The sequence below is a fragment of the Salvelinus sp. IW2-2015 genome, linkage group LG26 (assembly GCF_002910315.2).
Source record: "Salvelinus sp. IW2-2015 linkage group LG26, ASM291031v2, whole genome shotgun sequence".
In the NCBI taxonomy this organism is placed as follows: domain Eukaryota; kingdom Metazoa; phylum Chordata; class Actinopteri; order Salmoniformes; family Salmonidae; genus Salvelinus; species Salvelinus sp. IW2-2015.
In genome coordinates, this window is record NC_036866.1 from 35,905,891 (window position 1) to 35,923,924 (window position 18,034).

At 42.5% G+C, this 18,034-nt stretch overlaps 1 protein-coding gene across 1 annotated transcript in view; it reads left to right on the forward strand.

The window, feature by feature from the left end:
• The first annotated feature begins 296 nt into the window (after positions 1-296).
• Positions 297-18,034, forward strand: part of LOC111952217 (neural-cadherin-like) — an 87,404-nt gene continuing 69,666 nt past the window's right edge. The window contains exons 1-3 of the mRNA XM_070435026.1: positions 297-357; positions 14,229-14,426; positions 17,356-17,581. Of these exons, the coding sequence (XP_070291127.1) occupies positions 297-357; positions 14,229-14,426; positions 17,356-17,581 (485 nt within the window). The remainder of the gene's footprint in view (positions 358-14,228; positions 14,427-17,355; positions 17,582-18,034) is intronic.

Genomic DNA, 18,034 nt, shown 5'->3' on the forward strand with positions numbered 1-18,034 from the left:
CAACATTCGCACTGAGCTAAAGGGTAGAGCTGCCGCTTTCAAGGTGCAGGACTCTAACCCGGAAGCTTACAAGAAATCCTGCTATGCCCTGCGACGAACCATCAAACAGGCAAAGCGTCAATACAGGGCTAAGATTGAATCATACTACACCGGCTCCGACTCTCGTCGGATGTGGCAGGGCTTGCAAACTATTACAGACTACAAAGGGAAGCACAGCCGCGAGCTGCCAGTGACACGAGCCTACCAGACGAGCTAAATCACTTCTATGCTCGCTTCGAGGCAAGCAACACTGAGGCATGTATGAGAGCGTCAGCTGTCCGTACGACTGTGTGATCACGCTCTCCGTGGCCGACGTGAGTAAGACCTTTCAACATACACAAGGCTGCGGGCCAGACGGATTACCAGGACGTGTGCTCCGGGCATGTGCTGACAACTGGCAGGTGTCTTCACTGACATTTTCAACAATGTCCCTGATTGAGTCTGTAATACCAACATGTTTCAAGCAACCTGCCTAAAAGACTACAGACCTGTAGCACTCACGTCCGTAGCCATGAAGTGCTTTGAAAGGCTGGCAATGGCTCACATCAACACCATTATCCCAGAAACCCTAGACCCACTCCAATTTGCATACCGCCCAAACAGATCCACAGATGATGCAATCTCTATTGCACTCCACACTGCCCTTTCCCACCTGAAAAAGGAACACCTATGTGAGACTGCTATTCATTGACTACAGCTCAGTGTTCAACACTATAGTCCCTCAAAGCTCATCACTAAGCTAAGGAACCTGGGACTAAACACCTCCCTCTGCAACTGGATCCTGGACTTCCGCCCCCAGGTGGTGAGGGTAGGTAGCAACACATCTGCCACTCTGATCCTCAACACTGGAGCTCCCCAGAGGTGCGTGCTCAGTCCCCTCCTGTACTCCCTGTTCACCCACGACTGCATGGCCAGGCATATTAAGTTTGCAGATGACACGACAGTGGTAGGCCTGATCACCGACAACGACGAGACAGCCTATAGGAGGAGGTCAGAGACCTGGCCGGGTGGTCCAGGATAACAACCTATCTCTCAACGTAACCAAGACTAAGAAGATGATGTGGACTACAGGAAAAGGAGCACCGAGCACGCCCCAATTCTCATCAACGGGGCTGTAGTGGAGCAGGTTGAGAGTTTTCAAGTTTCTTGGTGTCCACACAACAACAAACTAGAATGGTCCAAACACACCAAGACAGTCGTGAAGAGGGCACAACAAAACCTATTCCCCCTCAGGAAACTAAAAAGATTTGACATGGGTCCTGAGATCTCAAAAGGTTCTACAGCTGCAACATTGAGAGCATCCTGACCGGTTGCATCACTGCCTGGTACGGCAATTGCTCGGCCTCCAACCGCAAGGCACTTCAGAGGGTAGTGCGTACGGCCCAGTACATCACTGGGGCAAAGCTGCTGCCATCCAGGACCTCTACACCAGGCGGTGTCAGAGGAAGGCCCTAAAAAATTTACAAAGACCCCAGCCCCCCAGTCATAGACTGTTCTCTCTACTACCGCATGGCAAGTGGTACCAGAGTGCCAAGTCTAGGACAAAAAGGCTTTTCAACAGTTTTTACCCCCAAGCCATAAGACTCCTGAATAGGTAACCAAATGGCTACCCAGACTATTTGCATTGTGTGCCCCCCCCCAACCCTCTTTTACGCTGCTGCTACTCTCTGTTTATAATATATGCATAGTCACTTTAACTATACATTCATGTACATACAACCTCAATTGGGCCGACCAACCAGTGCTCCCGCACATTGCGAACCGGGCTATCTGCATTGTGTCCCACAACCCGCCAACCCCTCTTTTTACGCTACTGCTACTCTCTGTTCATCATATATGCATAGTCACTTTAAACCATACCTACATGTATATACTACCTCAATAAGCCTGACTAACCGGTGACTGTATATAGCCTCGCTACTTGTTATTTTCAAATGTCTTTTTACTGTTGTTTTATTTATTTCTTTTACTTACCTACCTAACACACACACACACACACACACACACGCCAACACACACACACACACACACACAACACCACACACACACACACACACACACACACACACACACACACACACACCACACACACACACACACACACACACACACACAAACATACCTTTTTTTCCACACTATTGGTTAGAGCCTGTAAGGAAGCATTTCACTGTAAGGTCTACACCTGTTGTATTCGGCGCACGTGACAAATAAACTTTGATTTGATTTGAGTTGAGAAACAGCTCAAGGATGTCAATGGAAACAGGATGCACCTGAGCTCATTTTCAAGTCTCATAGCAATGGGTCTGAATACTTATGTAAATAAGGTATTTCTGTTTTTTATTTTTAATACATTTGCAACAATTTCTAAAAACCTGTTTTCACTTTGTCATTATGGGGTATTGTGTGTAGATTGCTGAGAATTATTATTTTTTAATCCATTTCAGAATAAGGCTGTAACGTAACAAAATGTGGAAAAGTCAAGGTCTGAAACACTTTCAGAAGGCACTGTATGTTTTGATTTTTAATCTATTCTATGGCTGCATGATGCGACTCTAATGATGATTTGAAAAAAGTTTCATGAAAGGCATGAGCTCTGCTCTGTTTCTTGCGCAGGCTGCACACACTTCATCAGTCTGTCATTCAACCATTTGACAAGCAATTGATAATGCCTCGAATTTCCTGGCGGAATCCCCCTAGCGTGGCCGTAATGCCCCCTAAAAAAAAGCCATGCCTTTTGCGGCCAGTGGCCGTTTTACTGAATATAATAATTATAATTCCTTTCTCCTGTCTGCGTGTTCTGAAGCACCTCTCACTCGCATGGCTTTCTCCTGTCTGCGCGTGTTCTGAAGCACCTCTCACTCACATGGCTCTCCTGGCTGCGTGTTCTGAAGCACCTCTCACTCACATGGCTTTCTCCTGGCTGCGTGTTCTGAAGCACCTCTCACTCACATGGCTTTTCCTGGCTGCGTGTTCTGAAGCACTCTCACTCACATGGCTTTCTCCTGGCTGCGTGTTCTGAAGCACCTCTCACTACATGGCTTCTCCTGGCTGCGTGTTCTGAAGCACCTCTCACTCACATGGCTTTCTCCTGGCCTGCGTGTTCTGAAGCACCTCTCACTCACATGGCTTTCTCCTGGCTGCGTGTTCTGAAGCACCTCTCACTCACATGGCTTTCTCCTGGCTGCGTGTTCTGAAGCACCTCTCACTCACATGGCTCTCTCAGGTATCTCAATTATTATTAGCAAATGCCTGTCACGTGATCGTGTTCTTCTCACGGGCATCTTGGGGACGTAACTGTGCTTGTCCCACTTATCGAATTCCGAGGCACATATTGAAGATATTGGAAGAACTGTCCACTTGTACTTTTTGTCAGCCAACAAGATGAGTAGGCCTAACGAACAGCAAAAGCACTAGCCTATGTCCATTTACTATCCCCCATAGTACCAAATTTGACCTATTCTATTGGTCAACTTGTCCTTCTGTGCGAGAAAGAAATATTCCAAATATAGTCTGGGACAGTTGTGGGATGCGACAGATCCCATATTAAGATAACCACTCACATCAAAAACATTTTTTTTTTAAGCAATGAACCTGATTCAACAGATCAGAACGTTTAGTTTAAAATATTGCGAAACTATTAGGCTATTTCTTCACATTATAAGCTCAGCAATGCACACACAATGCTATACGCGTGAATGTTCCAAAATGCAATCAATTAGTGAGAAAACACCATGCTCAAAAGTGACCTCAAATGTGATTATGCATGTAATGCTTTTATTATAAAGATGCATTTTTATGGTGAAAATGATCTTCCCCAAACTTGAAACTCACGCGCTGCTTATGTATGTATACCAGTTAGGCTCTACACCCATTGTAAAGCGGATTAATGTGCTTAATTTTAAGAAGTTATGTGGCCACTTTAGTTGTGATACAAACCTTATCAAAACATATAGGCCTATGGGCTAGGCTACATGAGGTGTGTGACTATGACTTAAAAAAATATATAATTCACAAGTGACAGGCTAATATTGTCACCAATCAGACTATTCTTGATTTAATCTTGTCTTTACATATACTAAGTAATATATGTGGAATTAGTTTTGATTTAGAATGGACCATTATCATGCACCTGTCTCGGAACAGGAGCAGGGGAAAAAATACATGTCATCTATGCACTTAAATACCGAATAGAGGATGCCTTTTCCCGTGGTTCATTTTCCGGTGTTAAAGCGAAGCATGTGCTTAATATTAGGAAAGTTGAGAAATAAATATACTGAAGTAGACCTTGCCTATAGAAATCGGATCCTTCTATTTTTAATAAAGGCCATCAAAACTCTTGTTTCTCACACAATTGTATAGCCTGTAGAAATGTTGCGCAACATGAGCTCATGGGWTCTCATGAAGTGTTTGATTAGATTTTCCAATACATTTGCATTGATGTCAGAGTGATTAGAGGGACAATAGTGCTGAGTACCAGGCAGTTAGCAAGTTTGGTAGGCTACTAATGACCATCCGCAGCACCAGAACTTAGAGAAGCCTAGTTACCGTGACTAAACAGTCACGTGGAATTTGACTGCGGTCATGACTCGTGACTGCCGGTGTGGCGGTAATACGCTCACCTCACCTCACCCTAGCCAGGCGCACCGGTTTGTGTAGAGAACTGCAACGCTGTTGGGTTTTTCACGCTCAACAGTTTCCTGTATGTATCAAGCTTGGTCCACCACCCAAAGGACATCGAGCCAACTTCACACAACTGTGGGACGCATTGGAGAAAACATGGGCCAGAATCCCTGTGGAACACTTTCGACATCTTGTATAGTCCATGCCCCGACGAATTGAGGTAGTTTTTTTTTGGGGGGGGGGGGGCAACTCCATATTAGGAATGTGTCCTTAATGTTTTGCACACTCAGTGTATATTACCAAGTCAAAGATACAGTTATAGGGTGCATCCCAAATGGCAGCCTATTCCCTATGTAGTGCACTACTTTTGGAGCTCTGGTCAAAATAATTCTACTATATAGGGAACAGGGTGCCATTTGAGATACAGAGTGTTGCTCAGCCTCACTGTCTCCCTCAGTAGGGTTACAGTGGGCTTGATAATGAGCGTGTGTGAATGGGAAATGTAATTCATCCGCTGGCAGCCTCCATAAATGTGTAGCTATCATGCATTCCAAGTCATATAATGAGTAAAGCTGAAATAATTTCACACACCATTAAGGAGCACAGGAGGTTGGTGACACCTTAATTGGGGAGGACAGGCTCGTGGTAATGGCTGGAGTGGAATAAGTGGAATGGTATCAAACCTGGTGTTTGATGCCATTCCAATTTGCTCCGTTCCAGACATTATTTTGAGCCGTCCTCCCCTCAGCAGCCCCCTGTGGTGAGGAGTGAGAAGATGGGTCTTTAAACAGTTTGGCCTCATAGTCATCACTTGACTTAGTTTAATAGGATTTGAGGTAACCTGGTCCCAGATCTGTTGGTGCTGTTGCCAATGACAACTCCATTGTTTGGCATGACAATGAGTGACAAGGAGTTGATATAATAGCACAAACAGAATCAGGATAGACTCTAAGTGATGTATCTATCTGATAGTCACCATGAAGATGCTCAGGGCCCGAATCCTAACTTGAGATAAGTGTGCGGAATTACAACCTCTGAGTAACAGAAGTCTTGYACTGATGTCAGTGGGAGATGTCTGCGGAAATATTGAGTTAGGTGCGTAGCTCAAGTTAGCTACGAGCTAATAGTTAGCTACTTAGGCCTTGTTGGACTTAACAGCTCCTTTCGCTCTACCTGGCACAGTCCAAAGGTGTAGATATTAGCTAGCGATCCATTTTCTTGGTTTGGTAGAGCATGCTAGCTAGCAGCTGTTGTGTTGGTTAGGTAGAAGCAGAACTACCCACTGGGCACAGATGTCAATTCAACATCTATGTAATTTCATTGAAATGACGTGGAAAGTCTCTCCCAACATCTGTGACTAGCTGATGCATTTACGGGATATTTTGGTTCTGGGTCTCCGAGATTAAGGCAGAACATGCTAGCTAGAGCCCGTTGTGTTGTGATGGTTTGGTAGAGGCATACCCTGCCTCAGTGACTCAGAGGTCAGAGAGTTCCAGATAGGCCACATCTGCTTGTAGAGCAACCCCATTACTCTCCAATATGATCCCATTCTAGGCCTGAGGACACTGCTGAGAGTGGAGCCTCCAAATCGGCCCCATACTCATCACTATCTTTCTGTAGCTACCACCACCATCATAACACAGAAATTACCCCTTCCTCCCTTCACCACAGCAGCATTGCCACAGCACAGAGAGCGAGATCCTTCTGAAAGCCTCTAACACCAACTGACAGCAACAGATAGAGATTAATGGGTATATGAACAATACCCCTGGTTCTGGTTAGAAAGGGGAATAGCTAGCAGGAAATATGGAGAGAGAGAGAGAGAGAGAGAGCAAGAGAAGTGGAGAGAAACTAGAGAGAGAGAGAGAGAGAGAGAGAGAGAGAGAGAGCGAGAGGAGTGCAGAGAAACTAGAGCGAGAGAGAGCGAGAGGGAGATGACTCTCCTTATAGCCACAATCCTCTGCTGGCTCTCTGTTGTGAAGTTGTTTTCAGAGTCTTTTCTTAGAGTTGAATAGTGCTTCTACGAACTCGCCATTGTTCCCAATCCACCTCAGGCCCAGTGTGGTGTTAACAGCTAGAGGGATGAGAGAGCCTGAGAGTACTACTATCGCCTTACTGCTAGTGTCCATTCTCCTCTCAACATACTACAGTAAAGCGAGCCTACATAGGGAGAGCAGGATAATCCCAAAGAATATTTATGACTTTACATTCTCTCACAGAGGATAGTGTAGTGGTATATTCCATATTTAACTAGGCAAGTCAGTTAAGAATAAATTGTTATTTACAATGACAGCCTACCCCAGCCAAACCCAGACAACGCTGGGCCAATTGTGTGCCGCCCTATAGGACTCCCAATCACAGCCAGATGGAATGCAGCCTTGATTTGAACCAGGTTCTGCAGTGACACCTCTTGCAATGATATGCAGTGTCTTAGACCGCTGCACCACTCGGGAGCACAAGCGTGAAGCTATTTAGATTAACTTCCCTGAGACCTAGTCAGCAGTACATTGCATTTAATTGGTGTGTGTGTATGTGTGTGTCTGTGTGTGCGTGCATACGTACGTGTGTGTTTGTTTGTTTGTGTGTGTGCATGGGTGCATTTGATTACGGTTAGTGAGTGTGTATGTGTCTGTGGATCTCTGTGTGTGTCCGAATCTCAGAAGCCTTGAGCCTCTACAGTACAGAGTGTGCAGAGGATGGATCTTCCAGTTAATAGTTTTCAGTCGTCTCAGCTTTCAGTGTGTTGATCCTATGCTGACCGGTCCGGACTCACCGTGCTTTAGGCTCACAATGGGGGGATTTGAAATAGGGGCCCTTTAACACTGAAAACATTTGGTTAATGTCTTCATACTTCCCTGCTGCGCTGAAATCCATTTTATACCCATGGACTGCTAAAAAGCACGTCTCAAAGGTATGCTGTGCCATTGGGTATTTATATTAATTTGGTACCCAATTGAAGACTGAGTGTACAAAACATTAGGAACACCTTCCTAATATTGCGTTTGCCCCCCTTTTGCCCTCAGAACAGCCTCAATTCGTCAGGGCATGGACTCTACAAGGTGTCGATAGCATTTCACAGGGATGCTGGCCCATGTTGACTCCAATGCTTCCCACAGTTGTGTCAAGCTGGCTGGATGTCCTTTGGGTGATGGATCATTCTTGATACACACGGGAAACTGTTAAGCAGCATTGCAGTTCTTGATACACTCAAACTGGTGCGCCTGGCACCTACCTACTACCATACCCTGTTCAAAGGCACTTTCTGAATGGCATACACACACAATCTATGTCTCAATTGTCTCAAGGATTAAAACTAATTCTTTAACCTGTCTCATCCCCTTCATCTACACTGATTGAAGTGGATTTAACAAGTGACATCAATAAGAGATCATAGCTTTCACCTGGATCCACCTGGTCAGTCTATGTCATGGAAAGAGAAGGTGTTCCTAATGTTTTGAAAACTCAGTGTACTTGTTGCATGTCTTATTTTTCCACAATGGGCTCGAAGAACCAGCAGGCAATTCCGCGTGGGATCCATATTATGTAAAGCCTTTTAAATGAATTAGATGATATATCTCAATACAGTTCTCTCATTTGCTGTTCTGCATTGTGTACTATGCACCGATCCCTGGTGTGTGAAGGCTTTGTCATACAGTATTTTGTTATATGTAGTCACTGTGGTGCCATAGACTGCTTAGGCTGTTCCCCTTGTACTGCTCTGTTCTCTTACGCTTCTCTGCCGTGCATTGCACATAATATGCACAAATATATGAACACACACATCAAGATACACACACACACACACACACACACACACACACACATCACCACACAACACACACACACACACACACACACACACACACACACACACACACACACACACACACACACACACACACACACACTCATTACCCCCCCATGCTCTCGTACCGTGGGCAGCCTATGAGAAAAGCACTTGAGAAAACGTTTTATATCAGCAAGCCTTTATACTGTATAGCTACTACCCAAGGAGAGGATTACCAGCAGAAAGCGACAACAACATCCCTGCAGGGAAACAGGGGAGGGAACAGCACACAATGACACTCCTTCTATCCAATTTATCACATTACATTTCATTACAGCCATTTAGCAGATGCTAAATTAGATATTAGATACTTAAGCAATCAGACCTGGTGTGGTATATGGTCAATATACCACGGCTAAGGGCTGTTCTTAAGCACGACGCAACGTGGAGTGCCTAGATACAGGCCTTGGCTGTGGTATATTGGCCATATACCACACCCCCTCGGGACTTATTGCTTAAATATACCGTATTCATCAAATTGACCTACAGTAAATATTTTGTACGGGCTTTTTAAATTCAGAGGAGGCTTAATTGATTCCTCTCACAGTCATTTGATCAAAGCACTTGGTGTCAGTCAGGTGTGACGCTATCAGACCAGTTCCAGCCTGGGTGTTTTTATCAATGCTCCTTTTGTAGCTCCATAGATCATAGGAGCCTCTCACACACACGTCGGCTTTGACAAGCTCTTCATTACCATTCTAGTCCTGATGGTCTGTAATCATGTGCCTTGGCTTTTGATTAGACGCTCCATAACAAACTAATTAAACCGGCCTTGCAAAATCATCACCACCATTAGCTAAGAGACATGACTGGGAAAGGCACAAACCTGCAAGAGCACGGCCTTTTCTCCCCTCGCTTGTCACAAAATAACACTATTGAACTAAATGTTAAGTGATTTATCCTTGATAGAGTGCCTCTTAGACCTTCTATTACAAATACATATCTRTGATCATTATTCAAAATCATTACTCAAAATAACTAATTTTTTTATTTCTTTTTTACAGAGCTGTAGCCGGCGCAAACTGCCTCTGTCGACATTTCCACAGATACTTTCAAATGTTTATTAGTTATACTATTTTGATATTGAATACGGCACTGTTTGGTAGGGCTTGCAAGTTAATCATGTCAATGTTCTTGTGCATGTGCCAAATCAAACTTGAAATCTGAACGTTGATGAGTTTCTCTGCCCCATGACACTGTCCCAGTTATCCAAATGAGCTATCGCCTGTTCCCCGATAACTTTTCCCCACAAACATACTTCAAAGTGAGGCTAGCAAAGCCAGATGAATTCTCTCCTCTAGCCTCTGCCTCTGTTCTATTATACCTCTAACAATCCGTTTATGAGCTGTCACACAGGTTAGAGCTATTGTGTTTCAGTAGAGAACACTCCTCAGCTAGCTACTCGGGGTGCAGAGCATTCTGTTTCTCACAGAACACAGGCCAGCTAAACCTAAGCCTGGTAAAGAAATGGGAAATTGGTTTTTTAAAACATTTTCAGCATTTATTTGGTTTGTGCAACCCCACAGATAAAACTGTATTGACTCTCATATATCAAGGTGTATTACAATATGAGAAATATTGGTTATTTTTGGTGCACTGGAATTTGACATCATAGAATATAAATTGATCATACAGTAAAAAGACTTAGTTGAAATGTCATTATAGTGACATAACTAATATGTCACTACAATGAACATATAACTAATATGTCAGTTTAGGTTACATATGCACTGAGTGTACAAAACACCTTCCTAATATTGAGTTGCATTCTCCCCGATTTGCTCTCAGAACAGCCTCAATTCGTCGGGGCATGGACTCTACAAGGGTGTCGAAAGCGTTCCGCATGGATGCTGGCCCATGTTGACTCACAGATGTGTCAAGTTGGCTGGATGTCCATTGGGTGGTGGACCATTCTTGATACACACAGGAAACTGTAGTTCTTGACACAAACCGGTGCGCTTAGCACCTAACCTGTCTCCTCCCCTTCATGTACACCGATTGAAGTGGATTTTGTACACCGATTGAAAAGGATCATAGCGTTCACCTGGATTCACCTGGTCAGTCTGTCATGGAAAGAGCAGGTGTTCTTAATGTTTTGTACTCTCACCAGTGATGGTGAAAGACAGTAGCTACTTCCTGTTTACTTAATGCATCAGTTGTTTAGATTGTCAAAGAGCAGGAGGCACGTTTATAGCCCGAAGTCAGACATACTGTAGGAGTGCCGTTAATAGGTTTTAGCCAAATCCTCTGTCGCCTTTGACGCCAAGGAAACTTGGGTGGGAATATAGCTACCTAACCTCGCTAAGGTGAAACAAAGAACAACTGAGGAGACCGTCAATATGTCAATATCCTAGTCTTATAACTCAATATCTGTAAAAAGTGCTGAGCCTTCAAACAGTTGAATTTCCTGACAATGGCATAGCATCCTTGATTCTATATTCAGCGTACCCATTGTTTGAATGTGCTGGTCTGTCTAGTCTCAGTTTCAGCTCTGAACAATGAACCTCTTCAGCCCCCTTCACATCTGTATCTTGCTTCTCTCTCTCTCTCTCTGTCTCCCTCTGTCTCTCTCTGTCTCTCTCTGTCTCTCTCTCTCTCTCTCTCTCTCTCTCTCTCTGTCTCTCTCTCTCTCTCTCTCTCTCTCTCTCTCCCCCTCTTCCTTTCCTCCCCCCTCTCCCTTTCTTCTCTCCTTCCCCCTCCCTCCTTCCCCTTTTTCTTCTCTCTCTCTCTCTCTCTCTTTCTCTCTCGCACTCTCGCTCTCTCTCTCTCTCTCTCTCTCTCTCACTCTCTCTCTCTCTCTCTCTCTCTCTCTCTCTCTCTCTCTCTCTCTCTCTCTCTCTCTCTCTCTCTCTCTCTATCTCTCACTCACTCACTCCCGCTGTATTCCTCCCTGCCGCGGTGAGAGAGCAGGTGATAATTGGATTGCAGGAATCTTCTTATTCACTACAGTGTGGCAGGAGCATGGCAGTAGCAGTGTGCAGGTGACAATACGCATTTGGTTATGTGGCGTTATCTCCATGCTCCTGAGCGATCACAGAGGCTTTGCTGGGCCAGGGAAGATCATCTGTCGCCTGGCTGGGCTACTCTCCCAGGGGAGGCAGGGTGTCTGGAAGTCTGCTGGGCTGGCATCTCTCGCAGGGGAGGCAGGGTGTCTGGAAGTCTGCTGGGCTGGCATCTCTCCTGGGGGGGTAAAAAGCCTCCTGACCCTGGTGGGATTGTGACATCATGCCATCCCAGAAAAGCCTTCAGTCATGTAGGGCAGGAATCCCTTAGAGAATGGTATGAGTGATATTGTTGTTATTTAACCCTAATCAGGCTGCACTCATTTTGGTGAGATTTAGAATGATTGGAATGGGAATCCCCGTCAATTTCTCTATGATGGGTGGATTGGTGGCCGTTTTGAGTGTACCCATAATAAGGAAGTAAAGTAGGAAGTACAGTATTCCCTTTTTTTWTTWTTTTTTWTWTTTTTTAATGTTTTTTTATTATGAACACAACAAATACAAAAAAAAGAAATAGACAAACAAGAGTACATACTGATCATTTCAAGATAATAGTTCAATTCTATCTTAAATAATGTGATGAGGGGTTTGTTCTCTGCCTACTTCATTTTATGGACAAAGAATCTTCCATTAAAGACAAACAAATTAACAATGAAAGTTAAATCAGGGTCCATATAATTTGGATCAAAATAAAACATAATATCAGAGTCTTTCAAATTAACATTAATAGTTGTTTCTTTTAAAATAAAATCTTCTAATTCACACCAAAATCTTCTGACATAAGAACAGTCCCAAAATAAATGGTCAGCAGTCTCTGGGTCACAACCACAAAATACACATTTGTTATCAATAGCTATTTTAAATCTGTGTATAATAAAGGTCTTTACAGGGTAGATTCTATGAATGAGTTTGTATGATACTTCTTTCACCTTATTAGATATACAATATTTACCAGATAACAACGAAACTTTGTTCCAGTTCACTTGTCCTAGGGCTGTATTCCAGTACATTTTAGCAGAGGGAATAGTAACATATTGACAGTTTCCTTATATACATGTTATTACATTTATAGTTTAAAATGTCAATTCCTTCTAAAATTATTGAGGCTACAAAATCCTCAATAGTTGCACTTGGAGTATTGTTATATTCTCCTAAAAGAAGAATAGCACCTTTAGGGACAGCTCTAACAACCATTTGATACTCCTCGGGAGTGAATGTAACATTGTGTGTTCTAATAAATTCTGGATAATCATATAGTTGTCCATCACTACTCAATAATTGTTTAACCCAAATAATGTTGTTGTCAAACCAGTTCTGGAAAAACAAAGACTTGTTTTTGTATTTTATGTCTTTATTATTCCAGGTTGTATACCTATGAGGGGAAAAATATGTTTGTACATGAGGTTCCAAGTTAGAAGTGCTTGTTTATGAAAGTTAGCAAACTTAATAGGGATCTTACCCACATCAGAGTTGCATTTGAGTAAGARTTCTAGACCACCAATTTGTTGGAACGTTAAATTAGGGATGATATTCCAAATGCAATCTTTATTTCTTACATAGTTTTGTTTCCATTTAATCTTAAATATTATATTAGAGGTTTTAAAATCCATAGCATTCAACCCTCCCTCACCTTGGGTGCTACATATTACCGCTTTTCTTAAATAATGAGGTTTATTCCTCCATATGAAGTTAAATAATTTAGTATCAACCATTTTAGTTACTGACAGGGGAACATCCAAGGCAAGGGAGATATAAACTAGTCTGGACAGACCTTCAGATTTTGATAAAAGTACACGTCCAGATAAAGAAAGATCTCTTAATAACCAGGAGTTAAATCTCTTTCCAATTTCCACTACAATAGGAGTAATTTAAGTTGGCCTTTTCTTTCTGATCTTTGCTAACTGTAATACCAAGATATGTGATCACATCCTTTACAGGGATATTGCATACTGAGTTTAAGTCACATCTTTTCAACGCAAATAATTCACATTTCCTAATATTCAGAGATAAACCTGATACATGTGTGAAGTCATTAATACACTCAATAGCTTTTTTGACTTCATTATGATCTTTCAAAAAAATAGTGGTGTCTTCAGCCAATTGTGAACATTTTATCTCTTTGTCTTGTATTTGATTACCCCCTAAAACTATCCTTATTTATGTGAAGTGACATAACTTGTGTGACCGATAAAAAAATAAAAAATAGAAATTGGGCATCCTTGTTTAATTCCACGTCTAATGTCGATTCTTTGTGAAGTTCCATGGGAAAATGTAGTTACTGTTATTGTAAAGTGTCTTAATTACACTTTGAAAATATTGACCAAAACCAAAAAGTCTCAAAAATAAAATAATGTTAAACTGTATCAAATGCCTTGTAAAAGTCTACAAATAAAATAAAGCTATCTTCCTTAATGTGCTCATTGTAGTCTATCAAGTCCAATACTAGTCTAATATTATTACATATGTCTGCCCTTCATAAAACCAGACTGGGTATCATCAATGATTTGGTCAAGACCTTTTTTAAGTCTTTCTGCAAAGATGGATGCAAGTAGCTTTCCATCATTGTTCATTAATGTGATTGGTCTCCAATTTTCTAACATCATAGAATCTTTGTTTGGTTTGGGTATTACAGAAATTAGGCCTTGTGTCATAGAAACAGGCAGTATTCCATTTCTATGGTCTAGTCTCTTCTATTGACTCACTATCTCTCTTCTTCCCAGGGCCTGACTGGTACCTGACCAAGGTGAAGCTGAGGGTGACAGATGTCAACGACAACGTCCCCGAGTGGGCCATGGAGCCTTACCCCTACCTGGCAGTGGTGTCCCCCGAGGCCCCCCCTGGGGAGCTGGTGTACCCGCTCCATGCTCGCGACGGGGATGAGGGCAGTAGCGGCGAGGTGGAGTACTTCCTGGCTGATGGTAAGAAAGAGATGCGCGCACGTACGCACACAGCGGGCCAGCCAAAAGATCTGCTACATCTGTGGAGCCCCTGCTGAGGGGGAGTGTAGGGGGGGGGGTCTGGTTTGTTGATGTATCAGGGACTGGGGGGTGGGCTAATCTTGTTCAATGGGATCACAATCCGTCTGCGACTCTTCTATGACCTGCATTAACTCAGTGCACTACCACTGACGCAGATAAAACCCTAGTCCAGCAGTATTCAAACCCACTAGTACCACTTTTTGAGTGGATTGACCCCCTTCTCGTTCCTCATTCTCCTCAAACAGATGTTGAAGATGAATTGTAACTAAGCACCGACATCACATGAGCCCCAAGTGGTACAAGCTAAATGGAAATCAACAACCACCTGCTAAGATTTTTTTTAATCAGATTTTTTAAACATGAGCTTTTGTATTTAATCCTTCAATGATTCCATAGGTTTAACTACATCTAAAGAGGATGATAGCCCGGGTCTTGGGCACCAGCGAGGTCTGCTAACTTATATTTGACCTCATTCTATAGAGTGGGGTGTTGGTAGACTTACTGTACTGTACTGTACGTGCCAGGGTTTACAGTTGGCGGACAAGACTAGGACCAGGATGTTGCTACTGTGAATACATTTTGATGGGGAAATTATCTTCAGTCTATTCATCTAGTCGTGTAAAATCAGGTCAAGTCAAATGTGCCTTTCACATCCATGACACAACACACTTTACAGAGAGAAAAAGACAAGACAAGAATGTTGCTACTGTGTATTAATGGAAAGTTCAATAGGGGGGCGCTGTTTTCACTTTGGAAAAAATCGTGCCCAATTTAAACGGCTTCGTACTCTATTCTAGATCATACAATATGCATATTATTATTACTATTGGATAGAAAACACTCTCAAGTTTCTAAAACTGTTTGAATTATATCTGTGAGTAAAACAGAACTCATTTGGCAGCAAACTTCCAGACAGGAAGTGAAAATTCTGAAAATGGGGCTCTGTTTCAGGGCCTGCCTATTCAACTGGCTTATATTTATCGATATACATGCACTTCATACGCCTTCCACTAGATGTCAACAGGCAGTGGAAGGTGGAATGGGGTGTCTAGCTTGATCTGAGGTCGAATGAGAGCTTTTGGAGTGGCAGGTCAGGAATTTCCTTTTTTAGTTGATACATGTGATAATAACATCGTAAAGTAGGTTTTTTCAACCGAGTTTTATCAGTTTATTCAACGTTTATTGGGACTTTTGGAGTTTTCCATTCTTTGCGTCAAGAGAGGGTGGGAACGTTATCAACCTTGGCTAGCATTGTGGCGCGAATTCGACAGAAGAAAAGGACATTCTAAAATCAAACAACGATTTATTCTGGACCAAGGACTCCTTGTACAAGACTCTGATGGAAGCTCAGCAAAAGTAAGAACAATTGAAGTAAGAACAATGATGTTATTTCGTATTTCTGTGGAAAATGTTGATGCCTATTCTCCGCCGTTTTGGTGAGCGCTGTCTCGTAATAACGCAAGCTGTATGTTATGGTAAAGTTATTTTAAAAAATCTAACACGGCGGTTGCATTAAGAACCAGTGTATCTTTCATTTGCCATACAACAASTATTTTTATGTAAAGTTTATGATGAGTTCTTTGGTCAGATTAGGTGAGTGTCMRAAATAGCTCCGGACATTCTGGGGAAATGTTGCTACATATTCACAATGTATAACCACGGTTTGCAGCTCTAAATATGCACATTTTCGAACAAAACATAAGTGTATTGTATAACCTGATGCTATAAGACTGTCATCTGATGAAGTTGTTCAAGGTTAGTGATTAATTTTATATCTTTTGCTGGTTTTTGCGATAGCTACCTTTTGCGGTGAATAAATGCATTTGTGTGTTTGGCTATTGTGGTAAGCTAATATAATTCTATATTGTGTTTTCGCTGTAAAACATTGGAAATATTGGCTGGATTCACAAGATGTTTATCTTTCATTTGCTGTACACCATGTATTTTTCATAAATGTTTTATGATGAGTATTTATGTATTTCACATTGCTCTCTGTAATTATTCTGGCTGCTTCGGTGCTATTTGTGATTGTAGCTGCAATGTAAAACTATGATTTATACCTCAAATATGCAAATTTTTCGAACAAAACATAAATGTATTGTATAACATGTTATAAGACTGTCATCTGATGAAGTTGTTTCTTGGTTAGTGACTAATTATATCTCTATTTGGTCGGTTTTGTGATAGCTACCTATGCGGTAGAAACATGGTGAAAATATGCGGTTGAGTCTTTGGCTATTGTGGTTAGCTAATATAAATACATATTGTGTTTTCGCTGTAAAACATTTTAAAAATCGGAAATGATGGCTGGATTCACAAGATGTTTATCTTTCATTTGCTGTATTGGACTTGTGATTTCATGAAAATTATATTATATGATATCCCTGTCCCGTTAGGCTAGGCTATGCTAGTCAGCTTTTTTGATGAGGATGCTCCCGGATCCGGGATGGGTATCACTGAAAGGTTAATGGAAAGTTTAAAAAAATGATCCTCAGTATATGTTCAGTCTCTCCATCTGTCTCCCTTGCTTGACTGTCTTGTTCTGTACTCTATTATACTCAACTGTACTGTACAAATGTACTTCTGTATATACGAATGCATATAAAATGGGTAGATTATCCCCAGTATGTTCAGTCTATCCATCTGTCTCCCTTGCTTGACTGTTCTGTACTGTACTCTACTGTAGCTAAACTGTAGTGTAGAGGCTTCTATGACAATAAAGCTATACTCTACTGTACTCTACTCTACTAATACTGTACTATTGTACTGTACATTGGGATGTAAAAGTGGCTTTACAAGTACATCTGATTGATTAATTGATTAATAAATGAATATATGTATTGACTGATTGATGGAATGTAACTTACAGGTGGTAATGGCTGCTTTGCGGTGGACAAGAAGAGTGGTCACATCTTGACCACAGGTCTCCCCCTGCAGAGAGACAGGGAGTATCTGCTGAGTGTGGTGGCCTTTGACGGGCTGGGCAGTCGCAGTGCTCCTGCCATGGTGTCAGTCATAGCAGGACCCAGAACACCACAGTTCACCAAGGCATCCTACGCCATTTCCATACCAGAGAACACCCCAGAGGGACAGCCGTGAGTACTGGGAATGTATAGTTGTAGACGCACACCACATGGATGTACGCCAGCCTGGCCACAGATCTGTTCGTGCTATCACGCAAACTCCTTGTTACTCATTGTCAAGCCAAACATGGAGTTGGCAAGAGTACAAACAGATATGTGGCAGGCTGGATGGACACACACTCAACATGTTAACACAAGTCAGAACACACACACGCACACGCACGCACACGCACGCACACACAAACACACACACACCACACACACACACACACACACACACACACACACACACACACACACACACCACACACACACACACACAACCACACACACACACATGCACACATGCTCATAGACATTCCATTTCTACTCTGTATGGGAATTAGGGATGTAATTTGAATATCACACGTTCAGACATCAGAGAAAACAGCAACATCGGGAACAGCCTCAGTCACGCAGCAGCAG